This window comes from Tasmannia lanceolata, unplaced genomic scaffold, assembly GCF_043159265.1.
Source record: "Tasmannia lanceolata isolate RefF3 unplaced genomic scaffold, GAP_Taslan_0.1 ptg000013l, whole genome shotgun sequence".
NCBI lineage: Eukaryota > Viridiplantae > Streptophyta > Magnoliopsida > Canellales > Winteraceae > Tasmannia > Tasmannia lanceolata.
The window spans coordinates 3,328,387-3,345,535 of NW_027518690.1; the positions used below are offsets into that span (position 1 = coordinate 3,328,387).

General features: G+C 36.9%; 1 protein-coding gene across 1 annotated transcript; it reads left to right on the forward strand.

The window, feature by feature from the left end:
• The first annotated feature begins 1,011 nt into the window (after positions 1 to 1,011).
• LOC143890586 (protein neprosin-like) lies at positions 1,012 to 16,660 on the forward strand. The gene is made up of 10 exons (XM_077395302.1): positions 1,012 to 1,083; positions 2,504 to 2,689; positions 3,108 to 3,166; positions 4,407 to 4,494; positions 7,021 to 7,107; positions 7,295 to 7,516; positions 8,182 to 8,349; positions 8,768 to 8,821; positions 8,925 to 9,071; positions 16,277 to 16,660. The coding sequence occupies exons 1-10, from the start codon at positions 1,012 to 1,014 to the stop codon at positions 16,658 to 16,660; spliced, it is 1,467 nt and encodes a 488-aa protein (XP_077251417.1).
• Positions 16,661 to 17,149: the final 489 nt, after the last annotated feature.

Genomic DNA, 17,149 nt, shown 5'->3' on the forward strand with positions numbered 1-17,149 from the left:
TTCCCACATCAACATCCTACAAAACCGAAAAGGTGAAAAATGAGGGTGAGATGTGCAAATATCAGGTTCTGGTTCTTTTGCCACACACCTAGGGCAAACACTACATTGAGAAGGTAGGTGAAAACTACATATATGTAACGTGATTAAATTTTTCATAGAAATACAAAAACTCATAGAGCAATTGTCCTTGGATTTACTTTTGATACTTAGTTGATCCATAGACCACCAATTGTAAAATGATTATTCTGTATAGTATAGAATAGAAATGAAGCCTACCCACCATTTAAAGGGTTCTCTGTATTTTTCTTCATGTGTAGCTTTGTGTGCTAGTTGCCATTGGAAGAGACTGGGAAAGGAAAGTTGAAAGGTAATAAAAGGACTTGGGACAAAAGAAATTAAGGAGAGAATGATAAACTATAAAAATTAACAAAAAGTGGAAGAAAAATTAGAAAATCTCAAAGGTCTAATCCTAAAAAATCCTCTATCATGAAATGTTGTATCTTAGAAACACTCTCGGGTCCATTGTTGATGTGGGTGCATTGTTGAGGTGTGGATTCTTGGATTTTCACTTGAATACTTTTTCCATAGTTCTATCACTAAACAAATGCAATAGAAATCATCATTAAGGATGAAGCTATGAATCTTGGCCACTAATAAAGAATGCAAATTAAAAATGCAATTGCTTAAAATAGTCCATGGTGGATATTTGATAACTAACGCAACAGAGGGATGTTCCTTTTAAAATTTGGCCATGCATACACCCAAGAGACTACATATATATATATATATATATGGAATCTCTGCCCTTTCAAAGGTATCATATACTTAGGTATTTCATGCGAAATCCGAAACTCGAGCGATCAGAAATTAAAATGGTAATCTCACGATTAGTTTAGTGGTGCTGCTGTTTCCTAGGTTTTTGTACGGTAAAAGATTTGGTAGAAGCGGAGAAATATATTCAATTTATGTTGACTAAGAGAATGACTTGCCTCTTACTTAACTGTGTGTGGAATGGGAAGCATTGCTGAAGTGAAAAATTCTTACAAAAATCATGAGGACAGATCTGATTCACTGATGATGAAAGTATATCAGAGTCAAAATATGTTTCTAGTATTTAATATAGAAAAGAATCAAACCATCCATTAATGGATGCATGCATAGTAGTAGCAGTAGAAAATGTAAATTTTATAAACGTCATTCCATAAACCCTAGAATACAAAAATTTTTTTAATGGCACCGTAGAATACAAATTGCAAAAAACAAAAGTGGAAAATAAGAACAAAATGGGAAGATGAGTACTAACCTTGGGAGAAGTTATAGGTTTTACTTCTCTTCATTCTGTAAACAGATCCCTCTCTCCTTATACAGAGCATAGAAAACGAAAAATTGCACAGAAACCATAGAAAATTGTATATAAAAAAAAAAACCATAGAAAGTTGCAGGGAAAAAGTCACCCCTAACCCTAACTCCAGCTCTCTCGAATTCCGCCAAGCAGAGGATCGTCTTCTCACTGCAACAAACATGAATATGTTAAAACAGGAAAGCTAAGAAGAAAATTGCAGTCTTAGTCGGAGTGGAGTTCTAGATTCAGAAGATGTGGCGAGGACACTGGAAAAGGGAGTCAAGTAGGCGTAGAAAGACTGTTGATTCTACACTTTCTTTTGTACAATGATGGAGTAATGCATTCGATTGAAGAATAAATAGGAAAGTGAAAGGTTTGTAACGTCTGGGAGACTTAAGAATAAATAGCAAGGGTAAAGGGTAGCTATGTTTGGGAGGTGTCTCTATCTATTTAGAAAAAATAGGAAGGGGAAAGTGTAGCCACCTCTCTTAGGAAGGTGTATCTCTTTAGAAAAAAATAGGGAATGCGAAAAGTTAGGAAAAACGATTGGATTTTGAAAGCAAGATAGATACAAACGAAAGTAAAAATTCTTCTGAAATTCAGTAGCTACAGACAATGTTTGTCCACAAATCTGCCCATTTTTGTCCTCCACAAATGGAGGGGTTAGGATTAGGTCGTTGCAGGCCATCGTTGATTAATGTAAGTTTCTTTAAGACATTGTGCGGATTTCAAATTCGAGAATCGATTCTGTATTGTCGATGTTGTTTTTGTTCTGAATTTGTGATTTTTCGGACGCGCATTTGAGATATTCCTAAGGATATGAGACCTTTTGGCTTTGGTACTGGAAGAAATTAATTAACTTACATCACTTTGCCAGATTGACCGGCTTAAAAGCAGAAAATTCCGGCATTTCAAAGGACTGTAGATCTGACGATATTCAGCAACTGATTTCTTCAAAGATTGTTGGATTCCCTCTCAGATTCCCTCTCAGATCACACAGCAATATGATTTGACCCCGTGTGCCTAAGACGTGATCTTATCTCGTGGACCTAAAATCAAACCAGCAGCAAGCGGTCCGAGTTCAGATTGCCAAAAGTAAAACTGATTAGATAGGTATAATTGAGTGATTATATAAGTATAATTGTTTGACCTTCGTTTTAGGGTATTGAATGTTCCAAAGCAGGCTCCACCAAGTGGAGGGTCCATATCAATAGAAGACGTGACCCACCTATTTGCAAGATATGTGCTCTGCTCTCCCAGGGTCCTAAAACAAGAATAGGAGCGTGGTTCATTGAAGAAGAAGGAGAAGAAGAAGAAGAAGAAAAAGATTTAAACTTCTTCCTTCTGGTTTCAAAATGGTGAGAAGAAAACAAATAGAAGCTTATCCAACGATTCTATTTTTCTAGATTCCTCTCTTGCAATTAATCTTCCCACCCTCAATGGAGAGGGGCTTCTTTGCTAGAAGAAAAATAGTCTCTCTCTCTCTCAAATTGGTCTTGTAAAAAACCTTGGATTCATCCCCTTACATCTCTCTGCCACCTTTTGTCAGAATAAGCCTCATCATATCTACTCCCAACACCAAGCCCTGGTCAAATTGTGACTGAAATGGGATATCAATCACATCATTGATACCGGGATCAATCTCAAATCCCTCTGCTTCATCAAAGACGACATCAGGAGGAGCATGGCCACATTTCTTCCAGAATCCTCACTGATACCAGAAGCTGCCAAGTCTTACTAACCCCGTCCTCTGTTTCAAATGTAGGCAGCCAAGAGTCTTCCACGATTTCCTGACCCCAAATATGACATGTTCTGGAAGCTCTTGTAGTGGAAGAGTTCTACCCTTTTTTCCTCATCCACACTTTTTTCTTCTTCAAACAATAGTCTAAAATGAGGTGTCCTTTTGACTCCGTTGAATCCAAATCCAATGGATGAAAATATCCAGTGGCATTCGTACGTTTTTTTACATGCATCCCTAATATAGTTCTTCCAAAAATAATGGGCAAAATGCTTTATCCTTAAACTACAGTAGAAACGTACTTAGAAAGTTCTGAACATTCCAATAAAATAAAAGAGACCACTAAAAAAAGTGCAGATTGTATAACCATTAAAAAAAATGCATATTGTATTTAATGATTGTATACTACCAGCACTATATATATATATATATATATATATATATATATATATATATATATATATATATATATATATATATATATATATAGAGAGAGAGAGAGAGAAGCGCACCATTTTTTTGGTGCGTTTAAGTGGTTATAACGCCTCCCATTGGTTCCTGTATGTGGGACCCAAACATTTAAACGAATAGGAGGTGTTATAACCGCTTAAGCACACCAACACTTTTCTCATATATATATATATATATATATATATATATATATATATATATATATATATATATATATATATATATATAACATTTAAACGAATAGGAGGCGTTATAACCGCTTAAGCGCACCAACACTTTTCTCATATATATATATATATATATATAAGCATTCATTTGATGGGCCGTTTCATGGATAGGGTGTCCACCAAAAATCAGCTCCATTGGATCACCTTAGGGTGTCCATTTGCGGCGTGGAAAAATGGGCAGATTAGTGCACAAACAATATCTGTCCATTTTCACCCCCACAAATGGACACCCTATGGTGATCCAATGAAGCTGATTTTGGTACACACCCCATCCATGATGGGGCCTTTCAAATGAATGCTTAGGATCACCCCATCAATGTGGGCCCACCCCTGTTTCCAGCACTCGAGAGCAACCCTTCTCTCTCTCTCTCTCTCTCTCTCTATATATATATATATATATATATATATATATATAATGTCACTAGTCACTTTGTTTTCACTTTTCTGATTTGATGCTGATAGCATCTTGAGTTTTGTAACAGTCTTGAAAAGCTAATTAAAAAATTGTAAAACAAAGTGAGTAGTGCCATTATAAAAATATGGTTGTGTGGATATCAGTCCCCTAATTTTAATATCCAAAATTTATTTTTTGAGGCATTATCATTTTATGTTCTGAATGTAACTTCAGAAAATATTGTGACCTGGTGGTAAGGTTGCTCCATTGTGACCTCGTGGTCAAGAGTTCGAGTCACGTATACAGCCTCTGTAAAGCAGGGGTAAGGCTGCGTACATCTAGCCCTCCCCAGACCTCGCAATGGCGGGAGCCTCGTGCACTGGGCTTCTCCTTTAATTTAACTTCAGAAAATATCATGTTCCTTCTACGCACAAACATTTTGTATTGGGATTCCAGATGCTCTTCTAAGCCTCAACCTACTATATAGCATTGGTGAAATTATTCTTGGTACATCTATTATCCAAATGTAGTCAAGTAACTAGCAATGCCTCAGTTTCATATGATTGACCCATTCTTCATATTAACTTCTTTTGTACTTCATGAGACTTAAAAAGCATTTTATCTGGTTTTGACACTACTAATACAATCAACATTGATAAATTCTTATAATTTTGACAGGTTCTTTTTTTTTTTTTTTAAATGATACATTATTGTAAGTTGAGGTCATACTTTCTTGTTTATTGATCCTATGGAGCTGATTTTTGGTACACACCCTATCTATGATTAGGCCTTACAAATTAATGGTTTGGATCACCACAGAAAATGTGGGACCCATGTAATTGGGGAGCTTAAGCGCACCATAAGTTTGGTGCGCTTAAGCTCACCAACAGTTTCTTCTATATATATATATATATATATATATAGAGAGAGAGAGAGAGAGAGAGAGAAAACGGTTCCTACACATATGTGTAGATAAGTTATCTACACACTAGCTTAAAATACAGTGGGGGCCACATTATTTGGGTAATCCAAACCATTCATTTTTAAGGCCCTCACATAGATAGGGTGTCCACAAAAATTCAGATCCATAGGATCATCCTAACCATTCGAACTGTGGAGGCAAAAAATGGACTAATTTGTAAAGGTTTAAAGACATCCATTTTACCTCCACAAATCGTAGGGTTGGGATGATCCTATGGATCTGATTTTTTGTAGACACCCTATCTATGCGAGGGCCTTTAAAATAGATGGCTTGGATCACCCAAACAATGTGGGCCCCCACTGTATTTTAAGCTAGTGTGTAGAGAACTCTCTACACATATGTGTAGGAACCGTTTTCTCATATATATATATATATATGAGAAAACATTTCCTACACACTTGTGTAGGTAAGTTACCTACACACTAGCTTAAAATACAGTGGGGGCCCACATTGTTTGGGTGATCCAAACCATTCATTTGAATGGTCCACACAGAGATAGGGTGTCCACAAAAAATCGGATCCATAGGATCATCCCAACCCTACGATTTGTGGAGGTAAAATGGACGTGTATAAACCTTCACAAATTAGCCCATTTTTTGCCTCCATAGTTTGAATGGTTGGGATGATCCTATGGATCTGATTTTTTGTGGACACCCTATCTATATGAGAGAACATATATATATGAAAGAACATTTCCTACACACTTGTGTAGGTAAGTTACCTACGCACTACCTTAAAATTCAGTGGGGGCCCACATTGTTTGGGTGATCCAAACAATTCATTTGAATGTTCCTCACATAGATAGGGTGTCCACAAAAAATCAGATCCATAGGATCATCCCAACCCTACGATTTGTGGAGGTATCTCTCTCTCTCTCTCTCTCTCTCTCTCTCTCTCTCTATATATATATATATATATATATATATATATATATATATATATATATATATATAAGGTAATGATAAATTCACACCCCCTGTAGGATGATTCACACAACTTTAACGAGAATTGACGTCAAAAAACGTTAAAGTCTGACACTTTTTGATGTCAATTCACCTTAAAGGGGTGCGAATCATCCTACAGGGGGTGCAAATTTGTCACACACACACACACACACACACACATATATATATATATGTATGTATGTATGTATGTATAAAGGGAAATGATATCCCCCCATGGTTTCTGTGAGAATGGTTCACTGTTTGAGGATAAATTCACTCCCTTTAACATTTTTCTTTACCTTTAAAACTTAACGAATAACATTAAAGGGGGGGATTTTATCCGTCAGAGGGGGCAAAATATCATTTCCCATATATAAAGTGTGTGTGTGTGAGAGAGAGAGAGAGAGAGAGAGAGAGAGAGAGAGAGAGAGAGAGAGAGAGAGAGATGCTTTCTTGAGCTGTATCTAGCATTGGAGTTTTTTTACAATATTACTAACTCAAAAGTAGTAACGAGATATTTTGTTCACCTGGGTGTCGTTCATTTTGTCCACCTACATGGCCTAATGCCACTACGAAAAAAAATAAAACCATACATTTTACTACTAGAAGGTTTGATTTGGAGAAACAGGGCCTGTGGGTTGAATTCCTGAATGCATTCTTTCCCATTTCAGTCTCTTAATGGGGGAAAAAACGTAGAAGCACTAGTGAGAATGGCAGTATGCATTAATTATTCTCAGATTTTTGAATGGTGTGGGCGTAATTTGGCTCCCTTGACCAGGGCTCATGCAAGGGCTACTTTGAGCTTAGGATTTGTCTCACACATGCACACACACAAACAAAACACACACATATATGGTACATTGATACAACATACATATTGGTAAAATGAGACAAATATTGTTGGTCTTTACATTTTTTGCAGGATGGATATGGACAGATATTTAGTTGTGTTGATATAAAAAAACAACCCGCTTTCGATCATCCCTTATTGATGAACCATAAGATCCAGGTATTTAATTTTCTCCTTATGTTATCTTTCAAGTGATATGTTCTTTTCTCTGTTATGTATTAATTCTGAGATTTTGTTTCTCTTTGACATCACTTTGGAAAATAAAATGACTTACTATGCAAAATATGTTCTTTTCTTGGAAGAAACTAAAACCATACTTTTATTGATGGAAATTGTCTCTATGCAGATGGGTCCAGGATCTCTTCCAAAAGTCATTAAAGATAAAAAGGCTTCATCATTAGGTGTATCTTTAAAGGTAGGGCTCAAGGATGGAGGGTGCCCACTAGGAACAGTTCCTATTAGGAGAATTACGAAGGAAGAACTAAAAAGGGCTAAATCTTCCCCAAATATTGGGAAAGGATATCCTTCAAATGCTCAGGATCCTTCAAATGATGAAGTCGAATTTCGCGTAAGTCACATTTATTATCATCCAATTTTACTTCAAATTTAAATTTATGATGGGAGGAAGAGTAGTTATGTTCAACAATAATTCAAATAATTGGAAACTTAGACCTGAAAAGTGAGGTGAGTCAAGTCTACTGGACCTACACGCTCAATACCCAATTAAAAATCAAGTATCTTTTTACATCAAAATCTACAAAATTTATAAATTATGTGCGTTCTTGTAGAATTTCATTAGAAAAACCAATGCAATCATCTGATAACTCAACACGTTTTCTCTCAAGTTTAGCCATTGTTTCTGAGTTTTTGAGTTGAATTTCTATGTAAAGCTGAATAGATATGTGTTGTTACTATTTGTTCAACCGGAAGCTTTATATTATTGGTAGCTAATAGATATAGATTCCAATTTTAAAGGATATATCTAACAACCCTACCTTTCGCACCATGTGTTCAACACCAAATTAATAAAACTTTTCATGATAAGGTAATTTTTAATTAAATAAAAAATATACCCCAACTTTCATGCACATGGAAACAGTAATTGAATAATTGGAACATCTTAAAAATGAATCTTTCTTTTCTTATGAGTATATGATTTAATTAGTTTTATATAATCTGTGTTTGTTTATTGCTGCCACATAACTGGCTAACAAAAATGTGATTATTGCTCAGTTTGAATTGCAATCTACATATAAAGATGGTGGCGCGGAGTTTGGATCCAGGGCAGTTCTCAATACATGGCAGCCAAAAATTACAGGCAACCAAAGTAGTGGTTCTCTTGTTATACTTCGTGATGCGTCACCACCTGAACAAACACGCTCGATACATGCTGGATGGTTGGTAAGTTTTCCAATTCCACCATCCATTATTGTTCGATACATACTTTATAAAAAGACTGAGTTATCTATTGAATGTAACTAATAATAGAGGATTGACAAAATGTCATAATTCTAAGATTGGACAAGGTGCGATCTTAGCATAATTGTAAAAACATTATCAAATAATTCATTGCTATACAACATGCTCATAAGGTCCTTTCTATATTTGGTTGTTCCCTCAGGACCTATTTTTTTCCATATAAAATGGGCATAAATAAAATTATATGCCCATAAATAAAATTTTATGCCCATAAAATTTCTTTTTACGCATATTTTACATTGAAAGAAATGGAGCCTTAAGAAATGATCAATCATAGTAAAAAGGCAAGATCATATCTCATATTCTTGTATTCTAATTTTGAAGATTTTCAAATCTCTAGGTAAGTAACGGATTATATCATAACTTTCTCCCACACCTATCTACAGCATGGACGGTATGCTTCAACCATAACTTCTTGTTTCTGTCATTTAAATTCATTAAAATTTGTCAGTGAGATGCTCTACTAATTTTCCTTCGTTTATTCTGCTTACATACAGAATGATAATCACCAAAAAACGGGCTGCTATGACTCTCTCTGCCCAGGTTTTGTACAAATTTCCAGAGACTTACCTGTAGGCATTGGTCTTTCCCCAACTTCGATCTACAATGGAACCCAGTATTACATTATAGTCACTGTGTACAAGGTAATTCCGAATCCCTTTAGCTTGAATTAAAAAGCACACATTTAGCTATATTTGTTACATCATGGAAGCCATATTTTGCTGAAGAAAAATATCAGTTAGGAGGAGAAGGTTGTTAGTGATTTTGCATTTTCAAAATCATGTATATTACATGTTTTAGTGTTTTGGAAAATGTTTTATCAAAAGCGTTTAGGAAAAAGAAAATGTTTTCTTGGAAATATTTGCTTTTACAAAAGGATGTAGAAGTGTAGTTGAAAAAGATTGTTCCACATCGGATGAGAGAAAAGAAAGAGAAGGGCTTATAAAGCACTACCTTTTCTTACTCTTGTTGATTGCACATTGGGTTGAACCCATGGTTGGACCCGCGGGACGGTGGGCAATGGGCTATAGGGCGCATAGTAGCGCTTTATTGACGCTTTTTTAGGCGCACTTTGCACTTCGCACGTACGCAACGTCGCGAGGAGCGATTGGAGCCTTTAATTTTTCCAGATTTGATCTGCACCGTTGGATCAAGATGAAGGTGGACCGGTCGGATGGGTGGGTCAAATGGTTCGCAGGCCCATCAAGCCGAATGGTTCAGTTGGGTTGGGCTTCGGTTCGGGCCCAACGGGCCCATGACTCCAACGGTCAAAGGGTGTGATCAAATGGGTTGTGTCCCTTTCCCCAACGGTCATGTGCCAAGGGGGTGCGATCCACACCATAGATGGTTGATCTAACGATGACTGGGTTGGAGAGAGGTTTTACTCAAGCCAACAGTCACATCTAGGATCGATCAGGACCGTTTCAATATCAATGGGTGCGATCTAACGGTCAGATTTCAAACATTCTGGAAAGGTGCCCTGTAGAGGTGTTTTTCACACTGAAAAGACACCAGATGGTCTATAAAAATGTGCAAACTTCAGTCATTTCATATAGAAAATCGTATTGGCAATTCTGACTGATTTTACACTCTCTTCTACACTCCTACAAAAATCCCCAAGTATTTCTACATACTGTTTTTCTTTTGTTTACTGTTCTAGATACTGTTTTTCTGCAGAAACAGAATCTAGAGATTTCTCTAAGGCTTGAAATTTCGGAAGGGCATTTCGGGTTTGATTCCGCTAGTGCTACGCGTCATCAAACATTAGTAGGGCTTCCCTACTAGGCTTCATTGTATCTTGGAGGCAATTCGCGGATCCCCTTTGCACACTACTAGTGGGGGCGAATCTTGTCTTAATGAAAGTGATATCACGCCTTGAAGCAACAAGTTTCTGTTTTCTATCATCAACAGTACCCTCAACAAATTTTCCAACAATATTAAGACAAGATTTTCTACTGTTGTTTCAATGGCACTTTATTCAGTTCGTCAAATGACCCAAGACTTTGTCAAACTCGAACGTTTCGACAAAGGAAATTTCAAGCGTTGGCAGAAGAAGTTGCACTTCATTTTGACATCACTCAAAGTGGTCCATGTTCTCACCACTCTAAAGCCGTCAGCAAATGAAAATGAAACTTTGGCGGAGGCTCGTGCAAGGATGAAGTGGGAACATGATGACTACATTTGCAAAGGGCACATCCTAAATGCTATGTCAGATACACTATTTGACATATATCAAGGCATGGGATCAGCAAGTGAAATCTGGAATGCACTTGAAGCCAAATACTTGGCGGAAGACGCCAGTAGCAAGAAATTCACTGTGAGTCAATTTTTAAATTTTAAAATGGTAGATGATAAGTCTGTTATTGATCAATTACATGAAATACAACATGTAATTAATCAAATTCATTTGCAAGGCATCCTTCTTGATGATTCCTTCATTGTCCCGTCAATTATTGACAAACTTCCACCAAATTGGAAAGACTTTAGAAAAAGTCTAAAACACAAGAAAGAGGAAATGTCTATTGAAGACTTGGCTCAATGCCTCAGGATTGAGGAAGAGTCAAGAATCAGAGACAAGAAAGAAAATGAAACTGTATCCTCTAAGATTCATTTGGTAGAAAATGTCAAGAATTCGAACCAACAAAGAAAAGGCAATTGGAAGAGAAACAAACACCCTGAAAAGAATACTAATAAGAATAAGAAAAGAAAGGGTGCTTGTTTCAACTGTGGTAAACCAGGCCATTACAAGAGTGAGTGCCGACTTCTTAAGGATAAGAAGTCGGGTGCACCAACAGACAAAGAAAAGTTTGTCGCCATGATTTCAGAGGCAAATATGCTTGAAGATGGCAATGATTGGTGGATTGACTCTGGTGCGACGATGCATGTCTGTAAAGACAGGAACCTGTTTTCAACTTATTAAACAGTTGAAGATGGAAGCGTGTTATACATGGGAAATTCGTCGACAGCAGAAGTCAAAGGGAAGGGCAAGGTGGAACTTGAGTTCACATCCGGCAAGCGACTCACTCTAACCGGTGTCTACCATGTACCAGAAGTTAGAAAGAACTTAGTGTCTGGAAGCATTCTCAACAAGAATGGCTTCAAACTTGTATTTGAATCTGACAAGTTCATTCTTTCTAAGGGGGGTACTTTTGTTGGGAAGGGATATATGTATGAAGGGATGTTCAAACTTAATATCAATAAAGTGAATGTCTTTGCTTATGTTTTGGATTCTTCTTTATCTTTATGGCATAATCGTTTAGGACATGTAAATACTAGGAAGATGAATGATATGGTTAAGTTAACCTTAATTCCTAAATATGAAAATGACTTAGTAGATAGATGTAAAACATGCATGCAAACCAAGATAATCACTAAGTCATTTCCTAAAGTAGATAGAACTTCTAACTTGTTAGATTTAATTCATAGTGATGTATGTGACATACATAGTGTTCCCACAAAGGGAGGTAAAAAGTACTTTGTTACATTTATTGATGATTATTCTAAGTACTGTTATGTTTATCTACTTAGTCATAAAGATGAGGTTTTAGAAAAATTTAAGATTTATAAAACTGAAGTAGAAAACCAATGTATAACAAGCATTAAATGTCTCAGATCAGATAGAGGTGGTGAATATCACTTTCCTCATTTCTGTGAATCAGTAGGCATAGTCCATGAAACTTCTGCCCCTTATACACCACAACAAAATGGTGTAGCAGAAAGGAAGAATAGGACACTTACTGAAATGATTAATGCTATGCTTGTTAATTCTGGTTTAAATAAAAGTTTTTGGGGTGAAGCCTTACTTACAGCTTGTCACATTTTGAATAGGGTACCAAGTAAGAAATCTGATATAACCCCTTATGAATTGTGGAAGAAAAGGAAACCAAACTTAAGTTACCTTAAAGTTTGGGGTTGTAGATCTATAGTTAAAGTCCCTAAACCTAAGTTAAGAAAATTAGGTGAAAGGGGTATTGAGTGTATCTTTTTGGGATATGCTAGTCACAGTAAGGCCTATAGGTTCTTAGTTATAGAACCTAATGATTTCATAGATGTCAATACAATAATTGAATCTAGAGATGCATTTTTCTATGAAAATAGGTTCACTTCAATTCCTAAAGAAATTGAACCTACAACTTCTGTAGATCATTCTTTAGAATCACAAACAGAAGTTGGTGAACCTAGTGTACAACCTAGTAAAATAAGAAGAAGTTCAAGAGATAGAAGGGATAGGAGTTTTGGCCCTGACTTTGTAACCTACCTGGTAGAAGGGACAAGGGAAAAACTCCAAGGTTCTGTCTTGTTAAACTTAAGCATAGAAAGTGACCCTCAAACCTATGGAGAAGCCATAAAGTCACAAGATGTTGCTTTTTGGAAAGAAGCAATTAATGACGAAATGGATTCTATCATGGGTAATAAAACTTGGATTTTGGTTGATCTACCACCTGGGTCTAAACCTATAGGATGTAAATGGATCTTCAAGAAGAAGATCAATGTAGATGGGACCATAGAAAAGTTTAAGGCAAGGTTAGTTGCCAAAGGGTTTACTCAAAAACCCGGTATTGATTACTTTGACACATATGCACCTGTTGCTAGGATTTCTACCATTAGAGTGTTGATTGCCCTTGCTTCCATATACAAACTTCACATTCACCAGATGGATGTTAAAACCGCATTCTTAAATGGTGAACTTGATGAAGAAGTGTATATGGAACAACCTGAGGGATTTATTCTGCCAGGCCAAGAGCATAAAGTATGTAAGCTTATCAAATCTTTGTATGGGCTTAAGCAAGCCCCTAAACAATGGCATGAAAGATTTGATAAAGTCTTAGTGTCAAATGGTTATAAGATACATGAGTCAGATAAATGTATATACAGTAAATTTAAGGGTGGCAAAGGTGTTGTTATTTGTTTATATGTTGATGACATGTTAATTTTTAGTACCGATATTGAAAGCATTCAAAGTACTAAATCATATATTTCTCAAAACTTTGATATGAAAGATATGGGTGAAGCTGATGTGATTTTGGGTATTAGAATCATAAGACAGGATAATGGTCTTATTCTAACACAATCACATTATATTGAGAAAGTTCTAAAAAAGTTTAACCATTTTGAATGTTCACCCATTTCAACACCTTTTGACCCAAATATAAAGTTGTATCTTAATACTGGCAGGACTATCTCTCAACTAAGGTATGCTAGTGTAATTGGTAGTCTTATGTATGCTATGACTTGTACTAGGCCAGACATAGCATATGCTGTAGGTAAACTTAGTAGGTTTACCAGTAATCCTAGTTTTTCTCATTGGAATGCAGTCTATAGAGTTTTAAAATATTTAAAGAAAACTATAGACTATGGTTTATGTTATAGTGGGTATCCAACTGTAATAGAAGGATACTCTGATGCTAGTTGGATAACTGAGCGTATAGACCATTTATCAACCAGTGGGTGGATTTTCACCCTTGGTGGGGGAGCAGTCTCCTGGGCCTCTAAGAAACAGACATGCATAACAACTTCAACTATGGAAGCAGAGTTTATAGCTCTGGCAGCATGTTGTAAAGAGGCGGAATGGCTTCGGAATTTGTTATTGGAAATTCCGTTATGGTCTAAACTAATGCCATCGATTTATGTCCATTGTGATAGTCAGGCCACACTATCAAGGGCATATAATCATGTTTATAATGGTAAGTCCAGACATATAGGACTTAGACATAGTGCTATAAGAGAGTTACTTACTAATGGAGTAGTAACTATTGATTTTGTGAGATCGAGCCAAAACTTGGCCGATCCATTCACTAAAGCTCTTGGAAGAGATCTGGTGTGTAAAACATCATTAGGGATGGGGTTAAAGCCATTAACCAATAGTCACCAATGATGGAACATCAACTCAACACTTGAATAAACATCAAGTCTTGAGTTCAATGAGTCCAAGTACATCATATGGAGTGATTGCAAGCACTATAATCTATATTATTTGCCATCCCAAGGTAAAGTGCTTGGTACCTGTAATGTTTAAAAGGAGAAGGCTGGGTATTTAAACTCTTAATAGGCTTATAACATAATGTTGGAGTGTCTTAGTTACAGGGGCACTCTTGATAAGCCTACCTATGTGAGTGTGGGAGTGGTGCCGCTTCCTATGAGACCTGGCTAGTCTCTAGAGCGCTCATGAAACCAAGATATAGACACAAGGCCAGTTCATGTGTCGGTTTTAGAAATTGCCCAAAGAGGTGAAATCTTGTGTGTGAGACGTATCCGGTTAATCATATAGAATAGCTAGTTCAAAGATACGTCTACTATGCAATTCTGGTTAACTTTGATATGTCCTCACTAAGTGAAGGTTCAAATCGAGAGATACCTTCATCTATGCATAAGATTTCCAAGCCTGATGAGAAAATTTTCTTTGATTTTGAAAATGGTGGGGGATTGTTAGTGATTTTGCATTTTCAAAATCATGTATATTACATGTTTTAGTGTTTTGGAAAATGTTTTATCAAAAGCGTTTAGGAAAAAGAAAATGTTTTCTTGGAAATATTTGCTTTTACAAAAGGATGTAGAAGTGTAGTTGAAAAAGATTGTTCCACATCGGATGAGAGAAAAGAAAGAGAAGGGCTTATAAAGCACTACCTTTTCTTACTCTTGTTGATTGCACATTGGGTTGAACCCATGGTTGGACCCGCGGGACGGTGGGCAATGGGCTATAGGGCGCATAGTGGCGCTTTATTGACGCTTTTTTAGGCGCACTTTGCACTTCGCACGTACGCAACGTCGCGAGGAGCGATTGGAGCCTTTAATTTTTCCAGATTTGATCTGCACCGTTGGATCAAGATGAAGGTGGACCGGTCGGATGGGTGGGTCAAATGGTTCGCAGGCCCATCAAGCCGAATGGTTCAGTTGGGTTGGGCTTCGGTTCGGGCCCAACGGGCCCATGACTCCAACGGTCAAAGGGTGTGATCAAATGGGTTGTGTCCCTTTCCCCAACGGTCATGTGCCAAGGGGGTGCGATCCACACCATAGATGGTTGATCTAACGATGACTGGGTTGGAGAGAGGTTTTACTCAAGCCAACAGTCACATCTAGGATCGATCAGGACCGTTTCAATATCAATGGGTGCGATCTAACGGTCAGATTTCAAACATTCTGGAAAGGTGCCCTGTAGAGGTGTTTTTCACACTGAAAAGACACCAGATGGTCTATAAAAATGTGCAAACTTCAGTCATTTCATATAGAAAATCGTATTGGCAATTCTGACTGATTTTACACTCTCTTCTACACTCCTACAAAAATCCCCAAGTATTTCTACATACTGTTTTTCTTTTGTTTACTGTTCTAGATACTGTTTTTCTGCAGAAACAGAATCAAGAGATTTCTCTAAGGCTTGAAATTTCGGAAGGGCATTTCGGGTTTGATTCCGCTAGTGCTACGCGTCATCAAACATTAGTAGGGCTTCCCTACTAGGCTTCATTGTATCTTGGAGGCAATTCGCGGATCCCCTTTGCACACTACTAGTGGGGGCGAATCTTGTCTTAATGAAAGTGATATCACGCCTTGAAGCAACAAGTTTCTGTTTTCTATCATCAACAGTACCCTCAACAAATTTTCCAACAAAGGTGTCACTTGTTCAAAGATCTAAATTATTTATCCGTTTAAGTCTTACCAAAAAAATCTCTCATTAGATGATTATAATCCCTTATTTGTTAAATCTTAGTCTGGCCGATGGAAAAGCAATAGCTAAAAGAGATTTTGCATCACAATAAAGTTAAAATGAGTTGCGCCTTGTGAATCATTCCTTCTCACTTCACATGCTAATTCTTCTATTTTAATCATTTTATGATTTTCTATTTCAATGTAGGATCTGTTGAGTGAAGCTTGGTGGTTATTATATGGAGACGAAAAAAAGAAGGTGGGCTATTGGCCAAAAGTCCTCTTTAATTCTACATTCGCTGACTATGCTGATGTTGTTCAATGGGGAGGGATTGTATATAATGCTGGTGTATTACCTTGGCCTGAGATGGGGAGTGGCCATAAGCCAGAAATCGATCAACAATATAGGACAGCATGTTACATTGGAGGCGTAAATTTTATAGATAAAGATGGTTATTCTATTCCGTTCACAAAAGATGATCCTTACAGAATAATTGCAAGCTCCCCATGCTATGATTTTTTTCATGACATACAAGTGCCTGATGAGAATTATGCTGTACTTTTCGGAGGACCAGGTGGAAACAATTGCTAGATTCACTTGAATCACCTTCTTTTGTAGGACTATTTGTGTCCAAACTCCATGCGTGTTCAAACTTATATAATGCAAACATTTTAAGCATATAATAAATTAAACTTTAGCTATTGAGTTGTCATGCTCTTAGTCATATTGGAGCCTACTTATCTCTTTTTTGAATGGTAGGAGCCCTACTCAATGTTTAATTTTATAATTAAAATGCTAAGAAATAAGAGTAGTTAGGCTCCTTCCTATATTGTGTACAGTGCTTTTACTTTGTCTATGCGATAGGATCCATTGATCCGAATGAAAATCATAATTCTCTTCAAATGTTGTTGAGAACACCTTGATAAGATCTTCTTTGGCCACTGATCTTGGGATGGGCGCAGCCTGTTGGAATTTCAGCTCAGGTTGGGTTGGCATTTTCTCGAGTTGGGTTGGATTTGGGGTTGGGAAAAGTCAATCCTATTTAATTTTGGTTTGGGTTAGGGTTGAGGTCATTTGCAA